At 42.5% G+C, this 24455-nt stretch overlaps 1 protein-coding gene across 4 annotated transcripts in view; it reads right to left on the reverse strand.

The window, feature by feature from the left end:
- Ttc17 (tetratricopeptide repeat domain 17) overlaps positions 1-24455 on the reverse strand; it is a 105371-nt gene that overhangs the window by 32941 nt on the left and 47975 nt on the right. For 2 of the 4 annotated variants that reach the window (XM_034494752.2, XM_034494756.2), the window contains exons 17-18: positions 8687-8857; positions 311-570 (exon numbers count right to left, since the gene is read on the reverse strand). In XM_034494752.2, coding sequence (XP_034350643.1) covers positions 311-570; positions 8687-8857 — 431 coding nt within the window. The remainder of the gene's footprint in view (positions 1-310; positions 571-8686; positions 8858-24455) is intronic. The other 2 variants (XM_034494753.2, XM_034494757.2) reach the window with 1 other exon arrangement.

The raw sequence follows: 24455 nt of genomic DNA on the forward strand, positions 1-24455 counted from the left end.
TGAACTCTTTGTGTATGTGTTTGTGTATTTGTGTATTCATGGATGCAAGTATGTTTATGTACATACTGGTGTACATACTGGTGTGGAGGCCAGAGGACAACTTCAGTGTAAGTCCTTAGGAGCTGTCATCTTCCTCCCCCCCCACCCCAATTGAGTTGGAGTTCCTGATGAAGCTGGGGCCACAGGGATTCTTCAGTCTCTGTCCCCCAGTGCTGGCACTACGAGCACATGCCACTATGCTGGCTTTACAATGTGGGCTTTGGGGTTTGCCTGACTGGGCTTTCTCAGCACTGAGCTGGCAAATTCTTACCCACTCTGTTGCTTCATCATCTTCACTTCTGCAGTCTCCATAGCAAGAGCTCTTGGCTACTCCATCCTGGGGTCCTTTCTTCAGTACCCGTATTCCCTGCAGGTCCAGACGTCGCCCCTTCATTTCTAATGTTCCCCCAAAGCCTTCCAGAGGCCAGGCCTGCTGAAACTCATCCACCAAAGCCAGTATCTCTTCAGACATCTTTGTTTCATCTGACTTCTCCACCTCATCGGAACCGTTGCTCTCTTCAACCACTGTGCCTGCAATTCAAGGGGTTGTGTGCTCAACAGCTTCATAGTGTATATTCAAGTATGGAGTGACTCAAACCTTGGTTTTAGAAATATTTTGGCTCTGTTTAAAGGCATGACTATAGAATACCGTTAAAGAATACCACTTAGCATCTTCAAACCTCAAAACAGAACACCATCTCTGCCATTTAGCCTTTGCCAAAAGCCTGCCAAAAAGCAATGGCAGGATCCAGAAGGCAGGCAGCCATGGATGGAGTCACGAGTGAGGGGACAGCTGTGGCATGAAAGATCACTTGCTCAATGTACAAACCGTAGATGGCATGGATGATGTCACTCTGCTATTTATTGCACGTGTAGGTCCTTTATTCAGTCACCATCAAACAGTTGTGTGTCCGGTCCGTATAGCTTGCTTCGTGTGTGAACTGAGCAAAGGTTAGTAGAAAACTACTCTAATGGAAGCTTCCATTTTCAGTGATAGTATAAAAATATCCATATGCTAATTTAACTCCGTTAAAATGGGTATGAAGGTATTACTTATGTTGCTTAAGTATTTAAGATCTCCTACTGTGGATCTTAGTGGAATATGCTAGCTAAATTTTTCTCTCAAGAATGTGGTATGCTTGTCTTATTTTCCCATGAAGTTTGCAGCCTTCAAGTTCTACCCATGCTTAGACCGTCAGGAGACTGAGAAATGATATTTTAAGTTTCTTAACATAATGCTTTCCTTTCTCTAAACTGTTTGATACTTAATCTTTGTTATTTACTTTGAATTAATCGCTGTGCTTTACATCATTTGCTTCATAAATGTCACGTCTTGCCCCTTTTAGAAATGAATAGGGCACAAAAACAAAGAGCAAAACACTTCCTTTTATAACGCACGCCCACCAGTCAGCCTGAGCGCACTGGCTTGGCTGCCTGTGGCAGTTCATTATTCCTTCAGGTGGCAATTCCAGGTTGTTCAGAGCTTTAACATCATGTTAATAAGGCCAAGGTGAGGATCTCACATACAGATGCCCTGACCTCTAGAAGCAGACTAGGGCAACCTTTCTAAAAAGCACATGTGCACTGGCTTAGGTCCTTATGGACCAAAGTAGATATGTGTGCAGGAACACGGAAGACATGTGCTAAGGTGTGACTAATCGCAGCTCAATTAGAACCGAGCACGTGGACAGGCAATTCAGAGGTGACATTAAAACTCTTTGGTGGGGTTCCTACAAAAGGGACCTCTTGCTCCTTAAGCAGAATAGCAATGAAGTGTGTGAAAACCATGAGGATGAGGATAGCCCAGGTCTAGGACTGGAGAGTCAGCTGGTGACAGCATGGGTGGTGAGGGACAAGAAAAGACAGAACATGGGACTAGAATGGTGTTTCATGGAACAAAGGAAGCTGACTTTGGAATGCAAAGGATCTTTGGAGGAAACAACTGGGTAAGTTCGAATATGATTTCAGGATTTTAAAGTCTCGGGTGGAACAGCTGGGACCTCTGTGAGGTGGCTGTCACTTCTCAGTCTGAGTAGAGAACAGAATGCTGTTCACAGAACGTGTAGTGAGGAGAAGGTGGTGCGACAGTGAGGACTTAATGGATTTACCAGATAACTCACTAACAGTAGTTGCTGGCACTTACTAGTATGCTGAGGGCTGGACTATCACAACCCATGGGGCTTAAAGTCTAGAGAAGAATGGAAGGAAGAACTTATCTGCAGACACTGCCCCTTGCAAAGCAGTGTCCAGTACAGACGTTGTTTATTGGAAATACAGCCTTTCGTATGCTGACAGGTCTGGATTGGGGAGGAATCTCAGATTTTGAATAAGGCTGGAAGCAAGCAGTAGGAGTAGACTCTAGGCTTGTAGCCCATGGGGCAGATGGTGTGATATAAACTAGAACAGAGACTGACATGCACGCACGCCTCCACTTTCCCTTCATCTTCTTTACCAGGCACCGTTTTCACTTGGGAAACGGAGGATAAATATTGTGACTCTGAAGAGAATGTAAGTATCCACAGTGAGGGTCACATGGGTTCACAGAGTGTCTGCCATGTTAGATATTCTGTCAAGAATGACAGAGTTGAGGTACTGAGAATGTAGATTATGTGGCTCAAATTTAAATGAAGGCAGCTCAGTGTAATTTCTCTACATTTCAAAAACACATAGACATTCAAGTTTAATTCTGGGAACCTTAGTTTAAGGAATTCCAAGTTGATTATGCTAATAGACAGAGATTTGGTGAAAGTCCCCAATGCACATTAAATGAGGGACGGTGGAACTGGGTAACACATGGTAGGAGTGGCTGCTGACATACCGCTCAAAAACAATCAGGTGAACAAATACTTTGCTAGGAAGACTAAAACATCTCAGTGGGACTATTCTAAGATGGTGATTCATTTGGAAGGAAATAAATCTACCGAGCTGACCTGGAGGAGCGGAGTGGGCAGGGACAACCACTGTCCAGCCAGGACAGCATGGCAGTAACAGAAAACAGGAGCACTGGCCTCATAAGGGGAAGCTTGTATTTTAGTTCAGCCTTAGAAAGATTTGAATCAATGGAAAATGAAATGGATCATCTAGGGAAAGATGGACCCAAGGCAGCCACAGAAGCTTGCTAGGGACAAGAGGGAATGGAACATCAGAATGGAAATAAAGGCATGTAATGGTATTTGGTGAGAAACAGCATTTATAGTTTTGGAACAGAAGCTTCAAGAGAATTTTCAGGAGCAAAAGACAGAAAGATGTGCACTAGATTCACAGAAAACATGGAGAGTAAAGAGCCTAAAGGTAAGGTTTAAGTGAATGTCCTTACTCACTTCAGGTCTGACTTAAAACATCTCCTGTATGGTTTGGTCAGAACAGGACTAGCTAATGGAGCGCCCAAACTGAACTGGTCTGTTTGAAGACAGAATCTTGTTATGTCGTCCAGGCTAGCTTTGGGCTTGCTATACAACTTAAACTGACCTCAAACTCATAATCCTTCTGCCCTTGTTTTTCAAGTGCTGGAATTACAGGTGGGTACCACGAAGGCCATCAAAGTATATTAACTTTTAAAAAAATAATTTTACTTAATTTTTTATTTTAAATGCATTGGTGTGAGGGTGTCAGAGCCCCTGGAACTAGTTATGAGCTGCTGTGTGTGGGTTTTGGGAACTGGACCTGGGTCTTCTGGAAGAGCAGCCAGTGTTTTTAACTGCTGAGCCCTGTATATTTAATTTTAACTATGATACCATATACAGGACAGAGACAAACTTTGTTCCAAATTAGGATGTAACCAGTATAGAGCCCTGAGTAACTCTGTCTGGGGCCCTAATGTCCTCCTTAAATGTCAGTGATCTGATAATAATAAGTCAGGCTGCAAAGCTGTGATCCACTGGGGCCGTACCACATAAGTACTGGGGTAAACTATCAGGGCGATAGTTAGAGAGCAAGGCCTAGCTTAAAGCATTCACACTGAAGCGGGGAGGGTGGGGTATGGTGTGCTCATCAGGAAGAAAGCAGCCAGAGCCCAGTGGAGCTTCCTTCTTCTTTGTGAGTCAGTACAACAGGAACAACAACTCAGAGGACAGTCCAGGAAAGCAAGTGGGAATCTCCTGAGGTGACTCTGGCACCAATATCAGGGCTCCTTTAACTACAAGCACTTTGGAGTGTTAAGGATGTTGGCTCAGAGAGGTGACTTGTCAAGCTCTAACCCTCAGCAAGGTAGTAGGACTGGGTCATGGTACCAGGGTCTATTAACTACAACTGCTAAGTGTTCCTTCTCCAAGGATGGCTGCCAGCCAGGGACCATGGACCAGGGAAACAAGCACCAAGCGCTGATTTGAAAATGTCAATCTATGGCAAAATTTCACTCTTTTATCAAAATGAAATTTTAGAGAAGGATACATGAGTAAAACTATTTCATCTACAGAGAAATATCTGTCGCTATGTAAGGTGGCCGGATGTATATGCTTTGACCAAGATTGACCTTTATTTTAGATCATCTTTGTACTTCTCTTAGTAAAATATTCTACTCATTAAAATTATCTTATCAACTAAAAATAATGTTCTCACCCATCAAACCTTTATTTCTGAAGCTCACTAATAAGGAGAGCCCACGCATCAGGAGGCTGAATATGAATTTTAGATATGCCACCTACTGACAATCTGAGCGACCTATCAAACTTTTTCCTGAGCCTTAATTGGATCTTCATATATAAGGTGAGCTTAATAATATCTACTTCACAAATTAGTACATGGTGATACCATATAAATTATAAAATGCCATCAAATGGTAGGGATTACCATTACAGTTAATGGCTACTGGAGAGGACTTAACTATTTGTGTTTCTTTAATTTCTTTCCCCAAAAGTAGACCTTTCAAATGTCTTTAATGTCTATACTTGGCTGTCTATGAAAGCACACTATTTATGGTAAAAAGGGGGACTTATTACAACTGATAATCACACACAGAGGAAGCCTACTACTATGAACATGTGCACCAAATCTGTCCTCCTGAGGATGTTATTGGTACCTAGATGATAAGAAAAAGAACTCCAGGTTACTTACACGAGGTGTCATACAAGTGAGTGCCTACCAGTGCTCACTCTTCTCACAGTGTGAGCAGAATCAGCAGAGGAAGAAGCAATCTGCCTAGATAAGTCTTCATGATGCTGAAGAGGCCCCTGAAATGACCTGTGCCAGTCAGGGTAACTAGGGCTCATCCTACGTATGGGGGCTGAAGAGAACCACATAGGAACATGGAATTGAAGATACAGAAACATTAGGTGACTACTGTCTCAGGCAGTGATGTGTTATACAAAAGGGAAACAGGGCAAAACTGTGACTGGGTTTTATTCTGGATTGTCTTAGAGATAAATAATGACTAACGTGGTAGTCACAAATAGCCAGCTACTACAGAGTTGTAACCGGAATACGGACCACTTCTATAAATGGGTAAAATAGCTCTCCGCATGACTCAGTGTCATTTCTGATGACTCTCAGTCCAAGCAACCTCAGGATGCTCACGGAACTGTGTGGGTGTATTGGTGCCAAAGAAGACATGAGACTGCCAGGCATCAGGAGCGACTCATCCTCATTGGAAGTGAGCACACTGACTGTCCAGAGTAAGTTCTTTTGAGTTGGTAAAGTGAGATTTAGTTTCCTTCTATTAGAAAGTCTAATACTTTCTAATAGAGCTGATCATCTTTTTTTTTTTTTTTTTTTAATTTTAAGAGTGAAGGTCGCCGTGGGCAGAAAAGACAGCCATTCACACTAGGGCTGCTCTCCCTGAGGACTGACTTGCTTCTCCCACACAAGAGCTTTTAAACAGTTACTAGCAGGAGAAAAGATTTTGTATTAGTATTTACTCTAAACATTTTATTTATGTACTTTGTGTATATGCACATATATTTGTATACATATGGGCATATGTTTGGATGTGAAAGGGTAACTTGTGGGAGTCAATACTCTCCTTGCACCGTGTAGATTTGGGGATCAAACTTGGACCATCAGTTTTGGCAGGAGCCATCCTACTGACCCCTACTTGGCAAATATTTTAATTCAATCCACATAAGGCAAATTCCATATTTTATTAATAAATATAAGATGTCATGGGACATGGTATATAGAAAGTTCATAATCTGGGTGTTAAAGAGAAGGCAGGTGGTTAGGAGTGCTCATGCAGAGTCTCAGGTCAGTTCCCAGCACATGGCAGGTGGATCACAACCACTTGTTACTTACTTCAGGCTCAGAGGATCTGCTGTCCTCTTCTGGTTTCTGTGGACATCTGTATTTATATGCATATACCCTAACACAAATAATAAAAACATACTATATCCTGGGTATTGTGGGGCATACCTTTAATTCTACCACTTGGGAAGCAGACAGGTTAATCTTTATGAGTTCAAGTCTAGCCTGATCTACATAGAAAGTTTCTGACAGCTAGGGCCATACAGTAAGAGCCTATCTCAAGAAAAACAAACAAAAAATTGTGGGGCTGAACAGTTAGATCAGATGTTAAGAGTACTTGATACTTGTGCAGAGAACCTAGGTTCAGTTCTCTGCACCTAAGTACCCCACAATCATCTGAAAGTCTAGTTTCAGGAGATCCAAAGTCCTCTTCTGGCCTCCAGGGGCACCATGGCATGCACATGACATTTTTCTATACATGAGTGTCATGTGCAAAACACATACATACATGAAACAATAAGTAAAACTACATTTTAGCAGCTGGGGAGATGGCTCAGCAGTTAAGAACACTGGCTGCTCTTCTAGAGGATCTGGGCTTGTTTCCCACAACCACATGGCAACTAACAAGCCTCTGTAACTCCAGTACCAGGGGCTCTGAGGCCCTGTTCTGGCCCCTACTTGCACCACATGCATAGGCAAAATACACACATACACACACACACACACACACACACACACACACAGATAAATTCTTTTAGTAAACAAAAAACTTGGTAAAAGTTCATAATCTGATGTGAGCCAAGGCACACAAACAAATCACAATATATGAAATGTGTTTTGTAAAACATAGGAACAAGATAGCGGATGGAGCTCCTTACATGTTTAGAACCTTTGTGAATGCTTCACAGGGAAGGCTGCATTGTAAATGTACAGTATTTCCCTCTCTCCCTCTTTTAGACAATGTCACATAAAGCAGGCTGGCCTTGAACTCCCTATGTAGTTTATAAGCGAAGTTCCGTGTCCAGTTTATGCAATGCTGAGGAACACACCCAAGACTTTGTGCATGCTAGGCAAGCACTGCCCACCGAACTACATGCCCCAGCACAGAACTTGTCCATTTAAAGCAAAGCATTTGCAGAGGTCATTATCAGTCTGTGTAAAAGATATGGAGGCTCAAAAGCCTGGTCTGAGAGCAGAATGGATACTGTATTTCCTGCCAATGAAATAGCTACAAACAGAACAGGGGCCAAACTGCCTCACAAACCCATATTAATTCAGATTCTCCTGATACAGAATAGAGCTACTGAAAAATTTAAGCTTTGGAAACTTACCTGATCAAAACTGTATTTCAGAAACAACTCTTTGGACACATCAGGAATCCATAAACATGGCTGCTTCTGCTTTGAAAATTCTGCACCAATTATGTGTATTATCTTATGTTCTGTCTTTTCCCTTTATGTGGAAAGGCGTGTGCACCCATACTCATACACACCCCTATATAATTATGATTCTATATATACTTATATGTTTGCACACACAGAGATAGTTGTACATACAAAGTAAAAGGCAACGGTTATTGGAAAACAGATTGAGAGGAGAGGCAGAAGTGAAGACAGTCAGAGGAGTTAGTTACTTGCAGAGAGAGGAGATGAAGAAATGAGAGCGGCAACAGGTCTTAGAGACTGAGGAAATAAACTGGGCCTCGGGAGAGCTGAGTTGTAGTCACAGCTGTGGGCGTTATATACTTCAGGAGATTGAGCAAGAGTAAACTCAAGTTTGACAACAAGCTTGTTAGACTTAAAGCACCTGCACATCTACATAATGAGCCTACAGATCAGGCTGGAGCTGTGGAGACGCCTGAGCTCAAGAACAGCCTGGGAGTCACCGGTGTACTCACAGGACTCCGTAACACCCAGGGCAAGATACTGCAAGGGAAGGAAAGAAGAACATGGTCAGGAAACAGACATCCTCCTGACACAGCAAAGGATAGAGGAGCAAGGTTAGGATACAGGTATCCTCCCGACACAGCAAAGAAATGAAGAAAGCAAAAGAGCATCTGAGGATAGGCCAGGGTCAGGGTAAAGGATTCCAGAAGCCACAGGGACTCTCCTTTTGACAGTGTCTCAGTCCACAGACTTATACCCTGAGAAGAAAGACTGCACACGCCTGAATCAGGACTGTTCTAGCAAAAGAGGGACAGGAGTGGAGAAGAGTGTGAAGTGCACTCCCACTGCAGTAGCTTCTGCCTCATCATTTGATGCTCACCCTACACTGAGTGGCTGTTGCAAGGAGGAAATAAACTCCTCCTTGAGAGTAGGGGAGAGGAGACGACAGGGGAGGGGAGGGGAGGGGAGGGGAGGGGAGGGGAGGGGAGGGGAGGGGAGGGGAGAGGAGAGGAGAGGAGGAGAGCGGAAGCCTAGAATGTAGGAGTTGATTTTCCCACAGAAGCGCAGCTTGGGTCAAATCAACTTACTTTCAAGTCTAAGGGCATCTGAGTCCCTCCCTGCGTTCTCAGCAGACAGCACAGGGTCCTTGTCTGCTCCATGCCCAGCGGGCTCTTCTTCAGCAGCATCCAATGACTGTGGCTTGACAAAGTATTTCTGTTTGTCATGGCTGTTGTCCAGGGTTTTCTCATGACAATGACCTCAACGACAAGAGACACAGACACATACATTAGAAACATCTCTCAAGTTTCTTCATAATGCAAGGTCCCGAAGCATCAAGAGCAAAGGTGACACTCAGACAATGCAGGAGTCAGTCCAGAGGAGTGCACGTTGTTCAAGAGTTTGCAGTGAAATTCAAGTTTTGGCTGCTATGCCTCCATGAGGAAGAATCAAGGATTTTGGTGAAAAGCTGGCAGGCAACAAAGCCTCAAGATCTTTATCCACTGCTGTAAAATACTCCCTCAAAGCTAAAACTACTACGAAAAGTGAGAAATGCAGAGCCTGGATATATCTGAGAATAATGGATTATAGAGATGTATAGCACTCTTTCATGTAGCTTGAAAGAAGATACACCAAAAGGTGAGGAATCACTAAGAATATCTATGTATTACAACCCAAGGACTGAAGGAGAGGGACGAAGTCCCACACTGAGCCTGTGGTGTCATGGACACCTGTCTATCTTTTAGATAGCACATTCTGGTTTCGTGAATAAAGACAATCTAAGACCAAAATGACAGACCTTGAATGAGATCCTGGCACTTCTGGCTACTTGCCTGATGCACAGAGTGGGACTGATTTCACTACAGTGGTGCCATTGAGTTAAAGGACTTCTTTCTATCAGGGATGTCTGTTAACATGAACAACTTCCAGTCTGTGTTGATAAGCAGCCTGTGACATCTTTCCGAAGCCACTGATGGTCTAGCTCACTAAATGGGTGTCTTTTTACGCCCTTCTGCTCTATTTACGTCGTCACTGAAGGTGCAGATACTGAAAGGCCACAGATTTCTTATTAGAGATGACCATTTGGTTAAGGATGTACGTCATTTCTTTTCTTTACCAGGACAGTCAAGCATGACTCCAGACTGAGGGAGTCATTTTCCACTGCAATGCTTCTCACGTACAGCAAAGATGCTGCCAAAGCTGGGGAGTTGGTTTTGAGAGTTTGAGTTTTCAAGAAACTTACAAGCAGCTTGGGAAGATAGCACATAGAAGACAAACAATGCTGAGGCGGCATGGTGTGCCAAGTAAGTCCTTCCAAGAAAACACTTTTCAGAGCCACAGCTTCAATTCCGAAGCATCCACTCAGCCTGTGAAGGGAACTGCATGCAAACGTGCCAGTATCGATGGAGTGCTTTATGATTTTAATCCTTCCACTTGACCCTTTTTGTGAAAATAATAATTCAAACTAAGCTATGTGGTAAATCTGGAATTTGTGCCAGACCTAACATCCTCTACTCAGAAGTCCTTCTAGTAGACAGGATAGAAGGTAGCATCATAGGCAAAGAAGAAGGTGCAGTGGAGCCAAAGGAACAGGAATTCTCTCTGTGTTTGGGCCACAGGGAGTACAGCCAACCTCACACAGTGTGTGTGCACATACATATGTCCATGGGAGTGAGCCATAGGCAGTCGGAACTCCACTTTCTTCCTACATTCCACCCTGGAGGACAGAGGGTGCCAACTGGTATTTGCCTGGGTTCTCACCACCTGGTGTGAACTTCCTACATTTTACCCTGGAGGCAGGGGTGCCAACTGGTATCTGGCTGTGTTCTCACCACCTGGCATGAATGAACACCCTATATTCCACCATGGAGGACAGAAGGCACCAAGTCATATCTATCTGTGTTCTCACCATCTGGTGTGAACAATTAAGTACAGAGAACTATGTTATAACAACACTGAAATATATGATGCCATATAAAATGCAATATGGACAATCTCCACATTCAGCTGACTTTAATGCACTATGAAGAACTTCATACTTCCAGAGACAAGCCTTGATTTGGATATAAATAAGCACTGCAGTTAAAAGCAGAGAGGAAATACTAATAGTAAGGCTCTAACTAAGTCATTTCACCTTGCTTATGTTGTGTAAACTGTAATATTATCAAAGCAGAGGCCTACTCAGTTTTCTGAGCTACCCTTCACATCATTTTGCTTCTCTTTCCTTTTTCCTATTGCAAAAATATTTCATAATCTTAAATGTCTGCAGTAAGAAAACGTCTCAGAGGCACCTGTAAGGTATGATCTTCAAAAGGCCTCAAAGCTACACTTGGTCTTCCGGAATAGCATCAAGTCCGGGCACGGGGGAAGCAACAGCTGTGAGGCTGAGGACCTTTCTCCCTCCACATCACACGCCCAGGCGGGATCTCCCAGAGGAATGGCGGAGGGAAGGAAGAGCAGGAGGTTATTTTGAATGAGCCACTTCTTAGCAGTCTGAAGCATCAAAGCAGCTCAATGAAAACCAAATGCTTTAAATATAAAGAACTCCAGGGCTGGAGAGATGGCTCAGTGGTTAAGAGCACACAATTGTCTTGTAGAGGACCTGAGTTCAGCTCCCAGCACCATGCCCAGTGGTTCACAACCACCTGCAGCTCCTGCTCCAGGAGGATCTAAGGCCTCTGGCTTCCTTAGGCACTATCCACACACAAACACAATACACACATAATTTTTAAAAAATCTTTAAAAAGATTAAGAATTATTAATACTAGTCACTAGTTAAAAAAACAGAATGGTTTTGAGCTAATTGTGATTTGTCCAAGTAGCTGGGTTACTGAGAAGTGAAGCTGCCTAACTTTAAACCTACATTTTCAGTTGTCTGTGAGTGATGTGGGGGAGTGTTAGTGAAATGCTTTAGAAAGCGATACAGTCTGTGATCTCCAGATCACAGTGCACTTCTACTCTAAGCCGTGAAAAACATAATTTAATTTCCTGGCAGATTATATTCTTATTAAAGATAAGAAAGTATTGGGCCCAGTATCACAAAACAACACCCAGGATAGACAGGCATGCTGCAGCAGGAGGTCATGAGTTTGAGGCCAGCATGAGTTACACAGTAAGACTCTGATGAAATAGAGACAGACAGATAGACACTCATGTGCACGTGCAAACACACGCAGAGAAAGTAGCAACAATGTCTTCTATACACCGCATTTACTTTGTACTGATGTAAAAATGAAGATACTCTATGTTAGTTAGTCTATGGCTTAGACTAACCTTGAAATGTATTCCATAATTTATAAAAAGAACATCATGATTTAAATGAAATGGTTTAGCTGACAAGGTCCCAGGTGAAAGACAAGCATTCTTCTATGTGTAATGCCCTGGACTTGCTTACAAAGCATTTGCACTTAATTCAATTCTAACTCTTCCTTTTTCTTAGAAGAAACTGTAGAGCAATCTCAGCAAAGCACCCAACTCCAAGGAGGGCACTTCTGCTCCTGAACTGCTGGGGGCGCTCCAGCACTCAACACCTTTTCTCTGGAGTATCTGCTGTACAGTGGGATTACTGATAGTGACCTAGCTTAGAAGGGTGTTGTAGAAAAGAGAACTAGTCAGTACTCATTGTCAAAGTCTAAGTCATTTGAGGGAAACAGGCACAACTGATTTTGAGGATAGTTTTTCAGAGTAAATTAAGTTTTAAGGCACTCTTGTTATTTCTAAAGTTAGGTGAACCTCTTTTCTTCTCATTAATTTTATTCACCAAATTCCTAGAAGATTATTTTCCTTTTCCTAATGAAAATTACCATTTTCATGTGAAGATAAACCTGAGGCGGTGTTACCACACATATAATGCCAGTATAAGAAAGGCAAGGCTATGGAGCAAGACTCTGGAACTCTCAGCCAAGTAACTCCAGCTGGGGTCACGGAGAAGATGGGTTGCTTCTTTTGGCATGACTATGATCAGGAGCACAGCCTGGAAGCAGATTTCCTGAGGGCAAAGTCTGTCTCCAGAAGTGTATTATAAAGCAGGAGGTTACTATCAATACCTCTGTGTATCAGTTCCCTCATCTGTGAACTGAGTTTAAAAAGAGTACAGCTTCACTCATGTGTTGTATTAAATGTTAAGAGTGAGACCATTGTGAGCATAGGATAAGCTGCTGTTGTTACTAGTGATGTCCCTGTGAAAAGTCACAAAGGTACAAGAAGCAGTCATGGTCTGAATGAAATTTTTTTTAAAGGTCTTTTAGCTTTGGCCATTGCAGAATCTCTTAGTATAACCTTCTGGTTACTAGAAGTTACTGAGGTACAGGTGTAACACCAGTGTGTCTGTGTGTGTGTGTGTGTGTGTGTGTGTGTGTGTATGTGTGTGAGGGGTAACGCTGGATGAAGAGCTCCTACCAGTCTTTGAGGAGAAACAGCAACCAATTCAGCTCCAACTGCTCACCATTTCTGAGCCCCAAGTCAGCCTCACAGTGACTCTGTAGTCTCTGAGGGATACTGTAAGAGTGAGTGCATCACCTTGCAACACAAACCCTAAGGGCAGACACCACATGAAGGAAGCTCAGTAAAGCCCAATAACACCCTCAAAGTTACTGCTAAGCATCAGAGCGTCATACAAACCTCGCTCCGGTTGCAAGCACAGTGAATTCTCAAGACACGATAACTAAACTGACTGGTAATGTTGGGAGCTAGAATTTGAAGACAAAGTTGATCATAGAAAAGTGGATAAGTCACTTAGAGGAAGGATTCCGCTAGGTTCAGTTAGACATACGGCACTTGAGGGGAAAATGGAAGTCCATTATCTTTATTGGCAACAGATGCCTTTAACAGATGAGATGCTCTCAATAGGTTTTTTTGGGTCTTTCCCACTTACCCTTCTACTCAAAATTATGCAGTTATAAAACTAAATTTTGTTTTATAAGCAGGTATCACAGAAACACCCCAGGAATGCTTTAAAAGAAAGCTGTATCATTGTTTCTTATTTACTCCTTTTGTAAACAATCTTTTAAGAAAAAAGTAACAAAATTAATCACTCCCTGAAGAAAACCACAGCTTTCAGTAACTTCACTATTCTTACATAAAAGGACTGAAAATATTACCAGGAAATTTTAACTATGGACTTTGGGCTTCATTGTTAGAGTTAATGGAGAACTGCTGACGTAAGGAAGAATCCTTATTGCTAACAGATGCCTTTGTGTTAGGAGAGGTGATAGCTGACAGTCCTTTGGATACCCTCAGTTTTTAGAAATTAGGATGGACACTCCATGCTAGAAAATCAAGTTTTGCCTTAGCTAAAGCCTTAGCACACAAACTTGGACAAATCAACAATCTATTTTTGTCAAGTTTCTTTTTTTGGAATGAAGAGATAAGCTACTGTCCTTCTTTGCAGAGACTCTCAGGAAACAACATTAACAAAACCACTGCTGAAGTAAGAACTCAGAGTGTTGCATCTGGGAGCACATGGAGCGCAGAAAGCACATGGAGCATAGGGAGCACATGGAGCACAGAAAGCACATGGAGCATAGGGAGCACATGGAGCACAGAGGGCACATGGAGCATAGGGAGCACATGGAGCACAGAAAGCACATGGAGCACATGAAGTACAAGGAGCACAGGGAGCACAAGGAGCACAGGGAGCACAAGAAGCATAGGGAGCACAAGGAGCATAGGGAGCACAAGGAGCATAGGGAGCACAAGGAGCATAGGGAGCACATGGAGCACAGGGAGCACATGGAGCACAGGAAGCACAAGGAGCACAGGAAGCACAAGGAACATAGGGAGCACATGGAGCATAAGGAGCACATGGAGCACAAAGAGCACATGGAGCACAAGGAGCACAGGGAGCACATAAAGCACATGGAGCACATGAAGCACAAGGAGCACAGGGAGCACAGGGAGCACATGGAGCATAGGGAGCACATGGAACATAGGGAGCACATGGAGTACAGGAAGCACAAGGAGCACAGGGAGCACATGGAACACATGGAGCACAGGGAGCACATGGAGCACAAGGAGCACAGGGAGCACAAAGAGCACAGGGAGCACAGAGAGCACATAGAACACATGGAGCACATGAAGCACAAGGAGTGGGTGCTGAGGACTGGAGCTGAGATACTGATGAAGTTGCCCCACACCTATTGTTGTTCTCTATTTGGAGGAAAACAAAAGAAATGATTTTATCAGCAGGAATGCTTCCTTAGATCTCTTATTCAGCAATTACTGCCCAGTGAAATTCTTCACAGGAACTTAAAGTAATGATTATATACTGACTGACCTTAAAAATGCACTGCCAGAGAGAAAGAAGTTATCTTTGACACTTGAAATTGGCAATCATGGGCAGACACTGGGATTCCCTCCCAGTGAGGTGAATGAGTTAGGACAGAGTAGGGAAGGAAAAAGAAATAGAATCAAAGCAAGTGACCCTGCATGTCTGTCTGTCTGTCTGTCTGTCTGTCTGTCTGTCTCTCTCTCTCTTTCTCTCTTTCTCTCTTTCTCTCTCTCTCTCTCTCTCTCTCTCTCTCTCTCTCTCTCTCTCTCTGTGTGTGTGTTTAAGTGTGTGTATGCATGTGTGTCTCCCTGTATGCTCATCATATTCCACATTCTGGTGCTGAATTCTATCCCAAGGGGAGATGGGCGAGTGTTTGTTTGTTTAGGGTTGAATTGATCTCTACTGTCATAGAGTAGAAAACAAAGAATTGGCTGTAAATATGGCCTCTTGATTCTGCCACATGGCCTTTCCTTAAATGATCAAGTAAGGAAGCAAAGTCAGTGTCAGTGGAGACAGAATGACACACAGCACAGCTATTAGAAACCAGTCAGTGATGAAGTCCAATATCTGCCTTTAGAATTGCGCATGGCCAGATCATATCTCTAGGTAGTAGCATTCACTCATTAAATTCTTAATAAAATTTACTTTGAAAAGACTTTCCATCCAGAAGCCATATGGGGAAGTCAACCACTAACCATAGCCATTACTATTTTTAATTTAAATATGGCATACTTTAACTTGAGGAATTATTCTTCAAGCTAGAATATTGGAAGAACTAAGCTCAGCTGATCCCTCAGGATTCCTGATTTATTCATACTAATTCTGAATCTAAGTCCAAAGAGATATTTGTTTGCAATATAAATTAAACATAATGGAAACAGGTTGAGAGAATATCTGTTAGCTTATCATGGACGAGTGACACAAGACTATTCTTTTTCTATTTTCTCCCAAGGCGGGAATTATAGACTTAAAACCACTCTATTGACACATGTATATGAGACGTGGTTTCTACACAGCACCCTGGATAAACAGGGATCTAACAACTTATTTACTCGTTACCATTGTCACCAATAGCTACTATTGTTTATCCAGTTTCCTTGAGTAATAAGTTGTTACTCAAGTAAGTGTAGCAAACACAGAAGGGACAGAGGACATGATGGCCATGGAGGTGAGAAGGCTTAGTTCCTGCTCTCAAGAAGCATGGCCACAGTGACTGGTTATAATATCAGATATACTTAGCAGACAAGAGCTGGGCACAGTGGTATAGACCCCCACACTTAGTAGAGAAAGGCAGGTGGATCTCTGTCAGTCCAAAGCCAGAACTGGTCTACAAAGCAATGGATCTTGACCTGGAATAGTCAGTCAGGGCTACAGGGTGAGACCATCTCAGGAACAATTATCAAACCAAAACAAACAAAATAGGGACCATGTAAATCACAGGGCAGAGGTAGGCCTTCAAAGCTGTTTAGGTTGATTTGTGGGATGAGGGTGCAAGATTGTGGTGTTACAGCAGACATGCAAGTACATAAAATTAGAAATTTGAAGTGGACATGTGCACATACACATTGAAGAAGGTAGAGACTACACACAATGTATTCATTATATGCCAGAATTTGGTTTAGTTTCTAAACGTTGTAAAAAGCAGACATGAAGTGTATAAACTGTCATGACCACTCCATGGTGTGGTTAAGGAGGTTTTCATTGTACACATGAGGAAGAAAATAGCCAGAGGCATCTGGAGGAGTCCAGAGTAGAGATAAAAAGAAGTAGGTGGAAGAGGCCACGAGAGAAGAAGTACAGTGTGCAGACGGGGGCAATAAAAACAAAGGCCATTCTCTGGCTTGTCTCCTGACTCATGTTAGGAGTCATCAGCTGAGACTGAGGAAAGTAAACAACAAACCATCCTGTTCCTGAACTTCCAATACAAGTGCAGCAGCATGAACAGGGACAGGGGTCACCAACAGAGGTTCCTGGTTGAGAGCAGCAGGCTGGCCCTTTCTCCTACAGCAAGGATGTGGTTCACGACCATCAAATGCAAACTGGGCTTTACTTTCTGGGGTTCAGTAAATTGTCTTGAATTTCTTGAGTTTAGTACATTTTAAGGATAAGCATCTTAAAATAAGAACTTGAGATTTAGTAATTTTATAACTGTTCAGGCCTTGGGTCTAGTGATTCCTCATAGGACACAAATATGAACACCAGGAATCTCATTACTATGCAGTGTGTGTGTGCGCGCACACATGTGTGTGTGTGTGTGTGCATGTGTGGTCAGGAGACAACTTTTGGGAGTCTATTTTTTTCCTTCCATCATATAAGTCCTGGTGATGAAACTCTGGTCATCAGGTTTGATAGCATGTGTGTTTACTACTAGGTCACCTCTCTGTCCATATTAAAGTTTAAAAGTCCACTTAAGTTCTTCTATAATAGAGTAGAGCACATCTCTGTAGGTTTTGTAACAAAGTTCTCCATCTCCTTTCCTGCAGATCCCACTCTGGTGCCATGATGTAGGCTTTGAATTTGCTTGTGAAGATAGACAGGCTTTGGATTCGGGCATGCCTATCTACTTGGATACCAACAGCCAGTGTGCATCCTAACTGGATTTGTAGTATCTTACTTCCACTCTGTAAGCTGCTGTCCTACTCAGGGAGCACTAGAGCTGAGTATCGGCACTGACAAAGAAGGGACACACATCCAAACTTACACGGACAGAACACCCCACAGGACACAGTCCTTTGGCTTCTGATTTTGAAAATCTCATCCATTTCTTTTCCTAACAGACTCAATATTTCATTCCCAACAGACCATGGAACTTAGTAGACATCATCCAATGATCAAACCAGGGTTTAAGTACATGGCACTCAGATTTTAAAAATGTCTCTAAAGTGGGAATTCATTTAAGTTGTCTTTTAAAAATATCACCAAAGGCACAAATCACTTAAAAAAAAAAAAAAAAAGGCTAAAGAGCCCCCTAGCAGTGAGGGATGGATACTGCATTTCTATATGTAATGTGTGTGTTTCTGAAAGGGAAGATTCACATAGCTGTCACTCTGTCAGAACACAGCTTTAAGTCCTGGTTAGATATTTTATCAGTGTTGTCACAGGCTAGAGTTATCTGTGAAGAGGCAACCCTTATTGAAAAAAATGCCTGCACAGACTGCCTATAGGCAAGCCTGTAGGGTAATTTCTTGATTACTACTTGGTATGGGAGGGTGAGGTGGTGGTCCTGTGTTGAGTAAAAAAGCAAGCTAAGAAAACCAGGGAGAGCAAGTCAGTAAGCAAACTCCTCGGTGGTCTCTGCTGGGTTCTTGCCTCCAGGTGCCTCACTGACTTCCTGCCCCGACTTCCCTCCATTAGAGACAGTGATCAGGACATGTAAGTGAGAAAAAGCTTTCCCACAAGCTGCTTTTAGTTATGTTCTTATTACACCACTAGAAAGCAAACTAAGAAACTTTAACAGCACATAGGCTTAGTTAAAACCCCTAGGGTGAATGAAAACTGAAATTTAAAGTGAATCAAAACCCAGTGAACTTGTCTAACTTAACCCATGAGTGCACAGAAGTAGAAGCCAGGAGACTTAGGTGTAAGTGCTGCATCGGTTTAGAGTTTCAGGAGGACACAGGCCTGCTCATCCTGCAGCCCGCTTGCCCTGCAGCCTGCTCATCCTGCTGCTCACCTTGCTTCTTGCTCTTGCTCTGTACAGTTACTTAGTACTTTGTGCTGTGAGTTCAGGAAATCACCAAAGTTCCTGGTGCAGAGTGGAGCCCATATACAAACAAAGATCTTGTCTAAATACAACGTTCTGACTAGCGTCACCTGTCATAATATATATGATGCAGAAAGGAGGAGCTCTAATGGAAACCTCATTTAGTTCTCCCTAACCTTACATCCCTTTAGAGACTTGGGACAGGACCCCTAATGGTGACAGCTGTTTGTGTACCCCATGTCTTCTGTCATTCTGACAACACAAACTTGTATCTATACATGAGTGGCAAAGCTGCAGTGCCACCCAGCCTGGCTGCCTCCAGGAAGTGCCTCTGAAATGTCTGCATGCCAGCTATTGGCTGCCCTTGCTCTCTGTTAGCAATTCCCATCAAGATTGTGGCAAGCCTGCCACAAATCTACTTACCTCTCGGGATATCTGTGCCGTACTGTGGAAACCAATACAGGCCACATGACTATTGATCTTTCCTTCTCAAACTCTGTCCTCTCAGAACTGCAGAACCCACTCCTTGGCTTGATACCTTGGTTTTCTCACTCAGTGCCTCAGCTTTTTAGATGTTAGCATTTTGGAGACTGTTCCTGGAATTTTCCTTAATACCTGCATATCCCTCACGCCCACCCTGAGGAAACCTGAGGCACTAAATGAGTGTGGGCTGCAGTGAACATGTTACAACAGCACAATACCAATGCACATGCCACTTCTTCTCTGAGCTTCCTTTTTGATTGGTGACATGGACATCTATCTACTTGGCACAGTTAGAAATCTCTCTAGTCAATTCTCATTGTAAACAAGTTTCCAGCCCCTCTTCCCTCATGGAATCCCTGCCACTCTGAGCCCTTTTCACTCTGCTCTGGCAGATCAACTCTTATTTTGCTAGGAAGCAGCCAACAATTCTACCACTAAATCTTCAAGCACACTCGAGGGGGGTGTGTGTGTGTTTATTTGTATAATACCCCTGCCCCCAAGCTAGAGAGAACTCCTACCTCCGTGTCTCGGGTCTCTTAACCTTCTGCCCTCCTTCCACAGCTCCCGGCCCTCTTCCAAAGAACTCTGTATTGTGAGATACAATGAGCTCTTTCTGCATTTTTATTTCTTCCCCTTTATTAGATCATTTTTAGGTAAATATGCTGCAATACATTCTAGTTTTATAAAGATAAAAACCAATGTAAACACTGTCAATCTCAACTACACCCCACTGTTCCGTTCTCCAATAAAGCTTGCCATTTCCATTTTCTCACCACCTTCAAACCACATTTCCTGTGAGGTTTTAAAAGATTTCTAACATGTCTAATCCAGGATTTATTCTGTCTTCACCTAACTCAGTACCCCAGGATGTAACTACTGGGAGTAACAATGATTCTCTTGTTTGCTCTTTTAAACACTTCTGACTCGTGGATAAATACTTGCCTGCACTTTACCCTACCTTCCTGTCTCTTCCTTTACAGTTCTGTCTCTTTCCAGCCTCTACATGTACACTAAAATGCCCTATTAATTAACTGTTGATACATCTACATTCTGTATGAGTTACTCAGGTACTTCCATCCAAGCCCATGATTCAAAAGACAAAAAACAAACAAACAAAAACACAGAAACAAACCAATACCCATGTGCCTATGTCTCACAATCATAGTTCCAGCCAGTCCTTCCCTGACTATGATAATATTCATACAGCCAACTGTCACCACTTCTACTTGACAGTTCGGGGCCACAGCTTTCTTCCCTCAGCCTGCTCATTGCGCCCCCTTCCTCCTCTGTCAGGCTGCTGCTCTGGGCTGCCTTCCTTGTCCTGTCATTCTCCAGAACCCTTTTGAGGGATGTTTACCCTGCTTTATCCTAAACAAGATCATTTCTCCCATGTGCCTGACTCAAGCTAACATTCGAGTGTGTGTGTGTGTGTGTGTGTGTGTCCTGTGCTTGCATGTACGTACAGGTGAAAATAGAGGCTAACAATGGGAGACTGCCTCTAACCCTTCCATTTACTTTTTGAGAAAGGTCTCACTGAACATGGAGCTTACTGACCACTAGGTTGGCTAGTAAGTAAACCTCTGGGATCCAGCTACCTCTGCTCCAACCATTCCACCTCAAACCCCACCAGTGCCAGGGTTGCAGGGATGTACCATCACACTTGGCTTTTATATGGGGGCTCAAGATCTGGACTCAGGGCCTCATGCTTATGCAGCAAGCAGTTACTGTCTGAGCCGTCTCCCAGCCTGTCTCACGGCTACTTTGGAAGTATCATCCTAACTGCTCTTCTTGCCTCTACCCTTACTCCACCACAGTACAGTCTATTCTTTGCAGAAGAATCCTGTTAAAATGTAAATTCAATCACTTTATTCCTGTTCAAAACCTTCCAAATATCTTTCTTTTGGAATAAAAGCCCCAATTATTAAAACAACCTATCATGAAATAGACATGCAGCTCTTATCCTCCCTCCACTTCTACTCAACCACATCTGCTTACACACTGTCCATTCTCTCCCAGGCCTTTGCACTGACTTGTTTCTCTGTCTAAAACCCCCAGTGCGGCATACTGCTATGTCCCAGAGTCTATAACTACCTCTAAGTCTTTGCTAAAATGTCATTTCTTCAATGGGATGTCGCTGACACACTTGTGCTGTTTCTACAGTGGCACTCCTATACTAGGTACTTACACTTACCATCTGCCCTCCACTTCTTGGTAGTAGAATGTAACTTCATAAGAGATGAAGGTTTTTTTCTTTACTTTCTAGTTCCTAGAATATTGCCTGGCACACAGTATTTGTTGAATAAATAAAAAAGCCATGTGTAAGTTATTTAGATGGAAGAAATCAAATGCTACTTTGTTGCTTAAAGATTATATCCATAGGTTAGTGAGATGATTCTGGGTAAAGATACTTGACATGCAACCCTAGTGACCCGAGTCTGATCCCTAGAATTCATGTAAGATGGAAGGAGAATCAACTCCACAAAGTTGTCATTTGGACCTCACATATGTGACATGGTACATGTGTCCCCACCTACTACATTCTATGCATACACAATAACAAATAAATAATCAAATCAAAATTATAAAAGAGACGATTTTCACCATCACTGCTGAGGAAACACCTCAGTTATGTAATACTTGCTGGGCACACATGACGACATGCTTGAATTCCCAGAACTGGTTGATGTGTGTGTGCGCGTGCGTGCGTGCGTGTGTTCGCGTGAGTGGTGGAGGGCTCAACTTTCCTTAGGTTCAACTTTCCTTAGGTATTATTTGGCTGCAACTCTGTTTCCCCACTTCTTTTTGCTGAGGCCTCGCCCCAGAGCCTTCTACATTGTACAAAGGTACTTTATTACTCTGTACTCCCAACCCAGGTTGTAATCTATACTAATAGAAGGAATAGTTGTGGAAAGAGCTTGCAAAAAAAAAAAAAAAAGGGTGAGTAGGCTTATTCCTCAAATGAAAAAAAAATACATATAGGACAAAAGATTATCATTCTAGTTCAAGAAGAGGGCTGGGCATGGTAGTGCATTCCTGTAACCCAGCCCTCAGTAGGCTAAGGCAGAAGCATCCAAGTTTAAATGCAGACTGAGCTATAAAGCAAGAGCCCACTTAAGACTAAACAGCTAGGAAGTATTTACACATTGTCTTAGTTATGGGTTCTATTGCTGAGATAAAATATCATGATCAAAAGCAAGTTCAGGAGGAAGCAGCTGATTTCATCTTACAGCTTGTAGTCCATCATGCAGGGATGTTAGGACAGGAACATAAGGCAGGAACCTGAAGGCAGGAGCTGATACAAAGGCCATGGAGGAGTGGTGATTACTGGCTTTTCCACAGGGTTGTTCCTGCTTCCAGTATCACTAGTCCAAGGGTGGCACCACTCACAAGGGGTTGGGCCCTCCCACATTAACCACTAATTAAGAAAATGCCCTACCTATTTGTTCATACCTGGATCTTATAGAGACATTTTCTCAGTTGAGAGTTCCTCTCCCCAAATGACCTGAGTTTGTGCCAAGCTGACATAAAACTAGTTGGCATGCACATATTCATTGTCTTTCACAGCATGAGATATAAAGCACTGGCCATCACAATCTGTTGGACGGTATCCTAAAAGATAAAACTGTTTTAAGAAGATATAATTGCTCCCCCCCCACCCCCTGCTTTGTGTGTGTGTGTGTGTGTGTGTGTGTGTGTGTGTGTGTTAGATACATGTGTGTAGAGGTCAGGACAACTTTGGGAGTTGGTTCCCTCCTACCATGTGGGTCTTGGGGAATCTAAGTAGGATCATCAGGCCTGACAACGTCCTTTGCCCACTGAGCCATCTTGCCTGCCCCAGAGATAAAGATTTTACCTATAGAATCTAAGTGCTGAGAACAGCACTGTTTGTGGACTTGATACAAGTACAGTCTCTAGTTTCTGTACAAAATCCAAGGTTACTCAGGTGCAGCAAACTAATGAACGAGACCCTGAAATATCAAGGTAGCATCCAAATGAAAAGAGCATGTGCTTGTAGGGTAGTTACTGCTGTTCCCATAATCTAGTGAGAGTCATACTTTTTTGTAAGCACACACTCCTTTTAAGAGATGATACTGAAAATACAACAATTACACTACTTTCATTAAATGTCACAAGAATCTACAAACATGAACTCTCTCACCATGGCAGTGGGGATGGTTTATAGTATGTTGAGAGTAAAGTATGGGTTAATGCTACATTTACTGACTGATGTTTGACTTGGGCAAATCATAGCTTTTGTTTCTAGACACAGGCTTACAACCTTTTTCTTATTCTTCCCTTATCACACAGATATATGTCAAAAGAATTATCTGGTAATCATAACCATGGTCCTTAAAATTTTTTAAATTATTTTGGGGAAATAAATGGATGGCCTAACTATATACTGAAGTTCTCCCCAAACTGGATCTATAAAAATACCTTAAAAAATAAACACTTTCTTCCCCAGCAATTCTTGTGAAGAAACTGGTGAAGTACAAGTTCTCATGTGGTATAAGCTATAGAGTCTGCAGGAAGCAGCAACATGCAACATTTCCTTCTTAAAATCTAAATTATAGAACACTGTGTGCAGCAAGCCATAAATCTACAGAAATTCCTGATGCAGAAAACAGACTAAAACCTCAGAGAACAAAGCATTATAAAAGAGATGTTTCTGTAAACACATGTGATACAGAAATGCTATAAAAAGAATATAATGTAATTCATTTGTACGTAGCAAGCAACCGAAGTTCATAAACATGATTTGAAAATTGCTGTAAAGGCTATCAAACACATATTATATAGAAACTTGTCTAAAATTATAATATACACTGATATTTGTTTATGACTTATTCTGTAGACTATTTATTCATAACTTCTACAATCTGGTGTAATATTTTTAGGTAAACAAGTTATCTTGGTGCATCAATGGTAAGCCTGTATACTACATACTTTGGTCATAGAACAGTACTGACCTGGAAGCATTATCCCTATTGCCTAGCTTGAGTAGTGCTGGAAGGTGCTATACATGTATCCAGAGGAGGAAAGCAGTCATCAATCTTACTAAGCTGTCAACCTCGTAAGACACACCCATTGATGCAGCAGTGCCATGAATGCTGTGGGAATAACCAACCCCTTCTGATTGAATTTAAGGCCTGAACTACAAGATGAAACCCATACCTGGCACCACTCCTGGGCCAAAAACCCCACCAGAACACAAAAACCCCCAAACCCCAAAATCCGTATGATTAGACAGATCATAGCCCTAGGAAAAAATCTACTACTATTACCCTGCTAAATGCAAATATTAAATATCTCCTAATGGCTTATCATTGTTCTCATATATCAAAGCATCTCTCAACACTCATTAGAGAAGCTTCTGTTTACAATAGGTAATGACTAACACAGT

Source organism: Arvicanthis niloticus, chromosome 2, assembly GCF_011762505.2.
Source record: "Arvicanthis niloticus isolate mArvNil1 chromosome 2, mArvNil1.pat.X, whole genome shotgun sequence".
Taxonomy (NCBI): Eukaryota; Metazoa; Chordata; class Mammalia; order Rodentia; family Muridae; genus Arvicanthis; species Arvicanthis niloticus.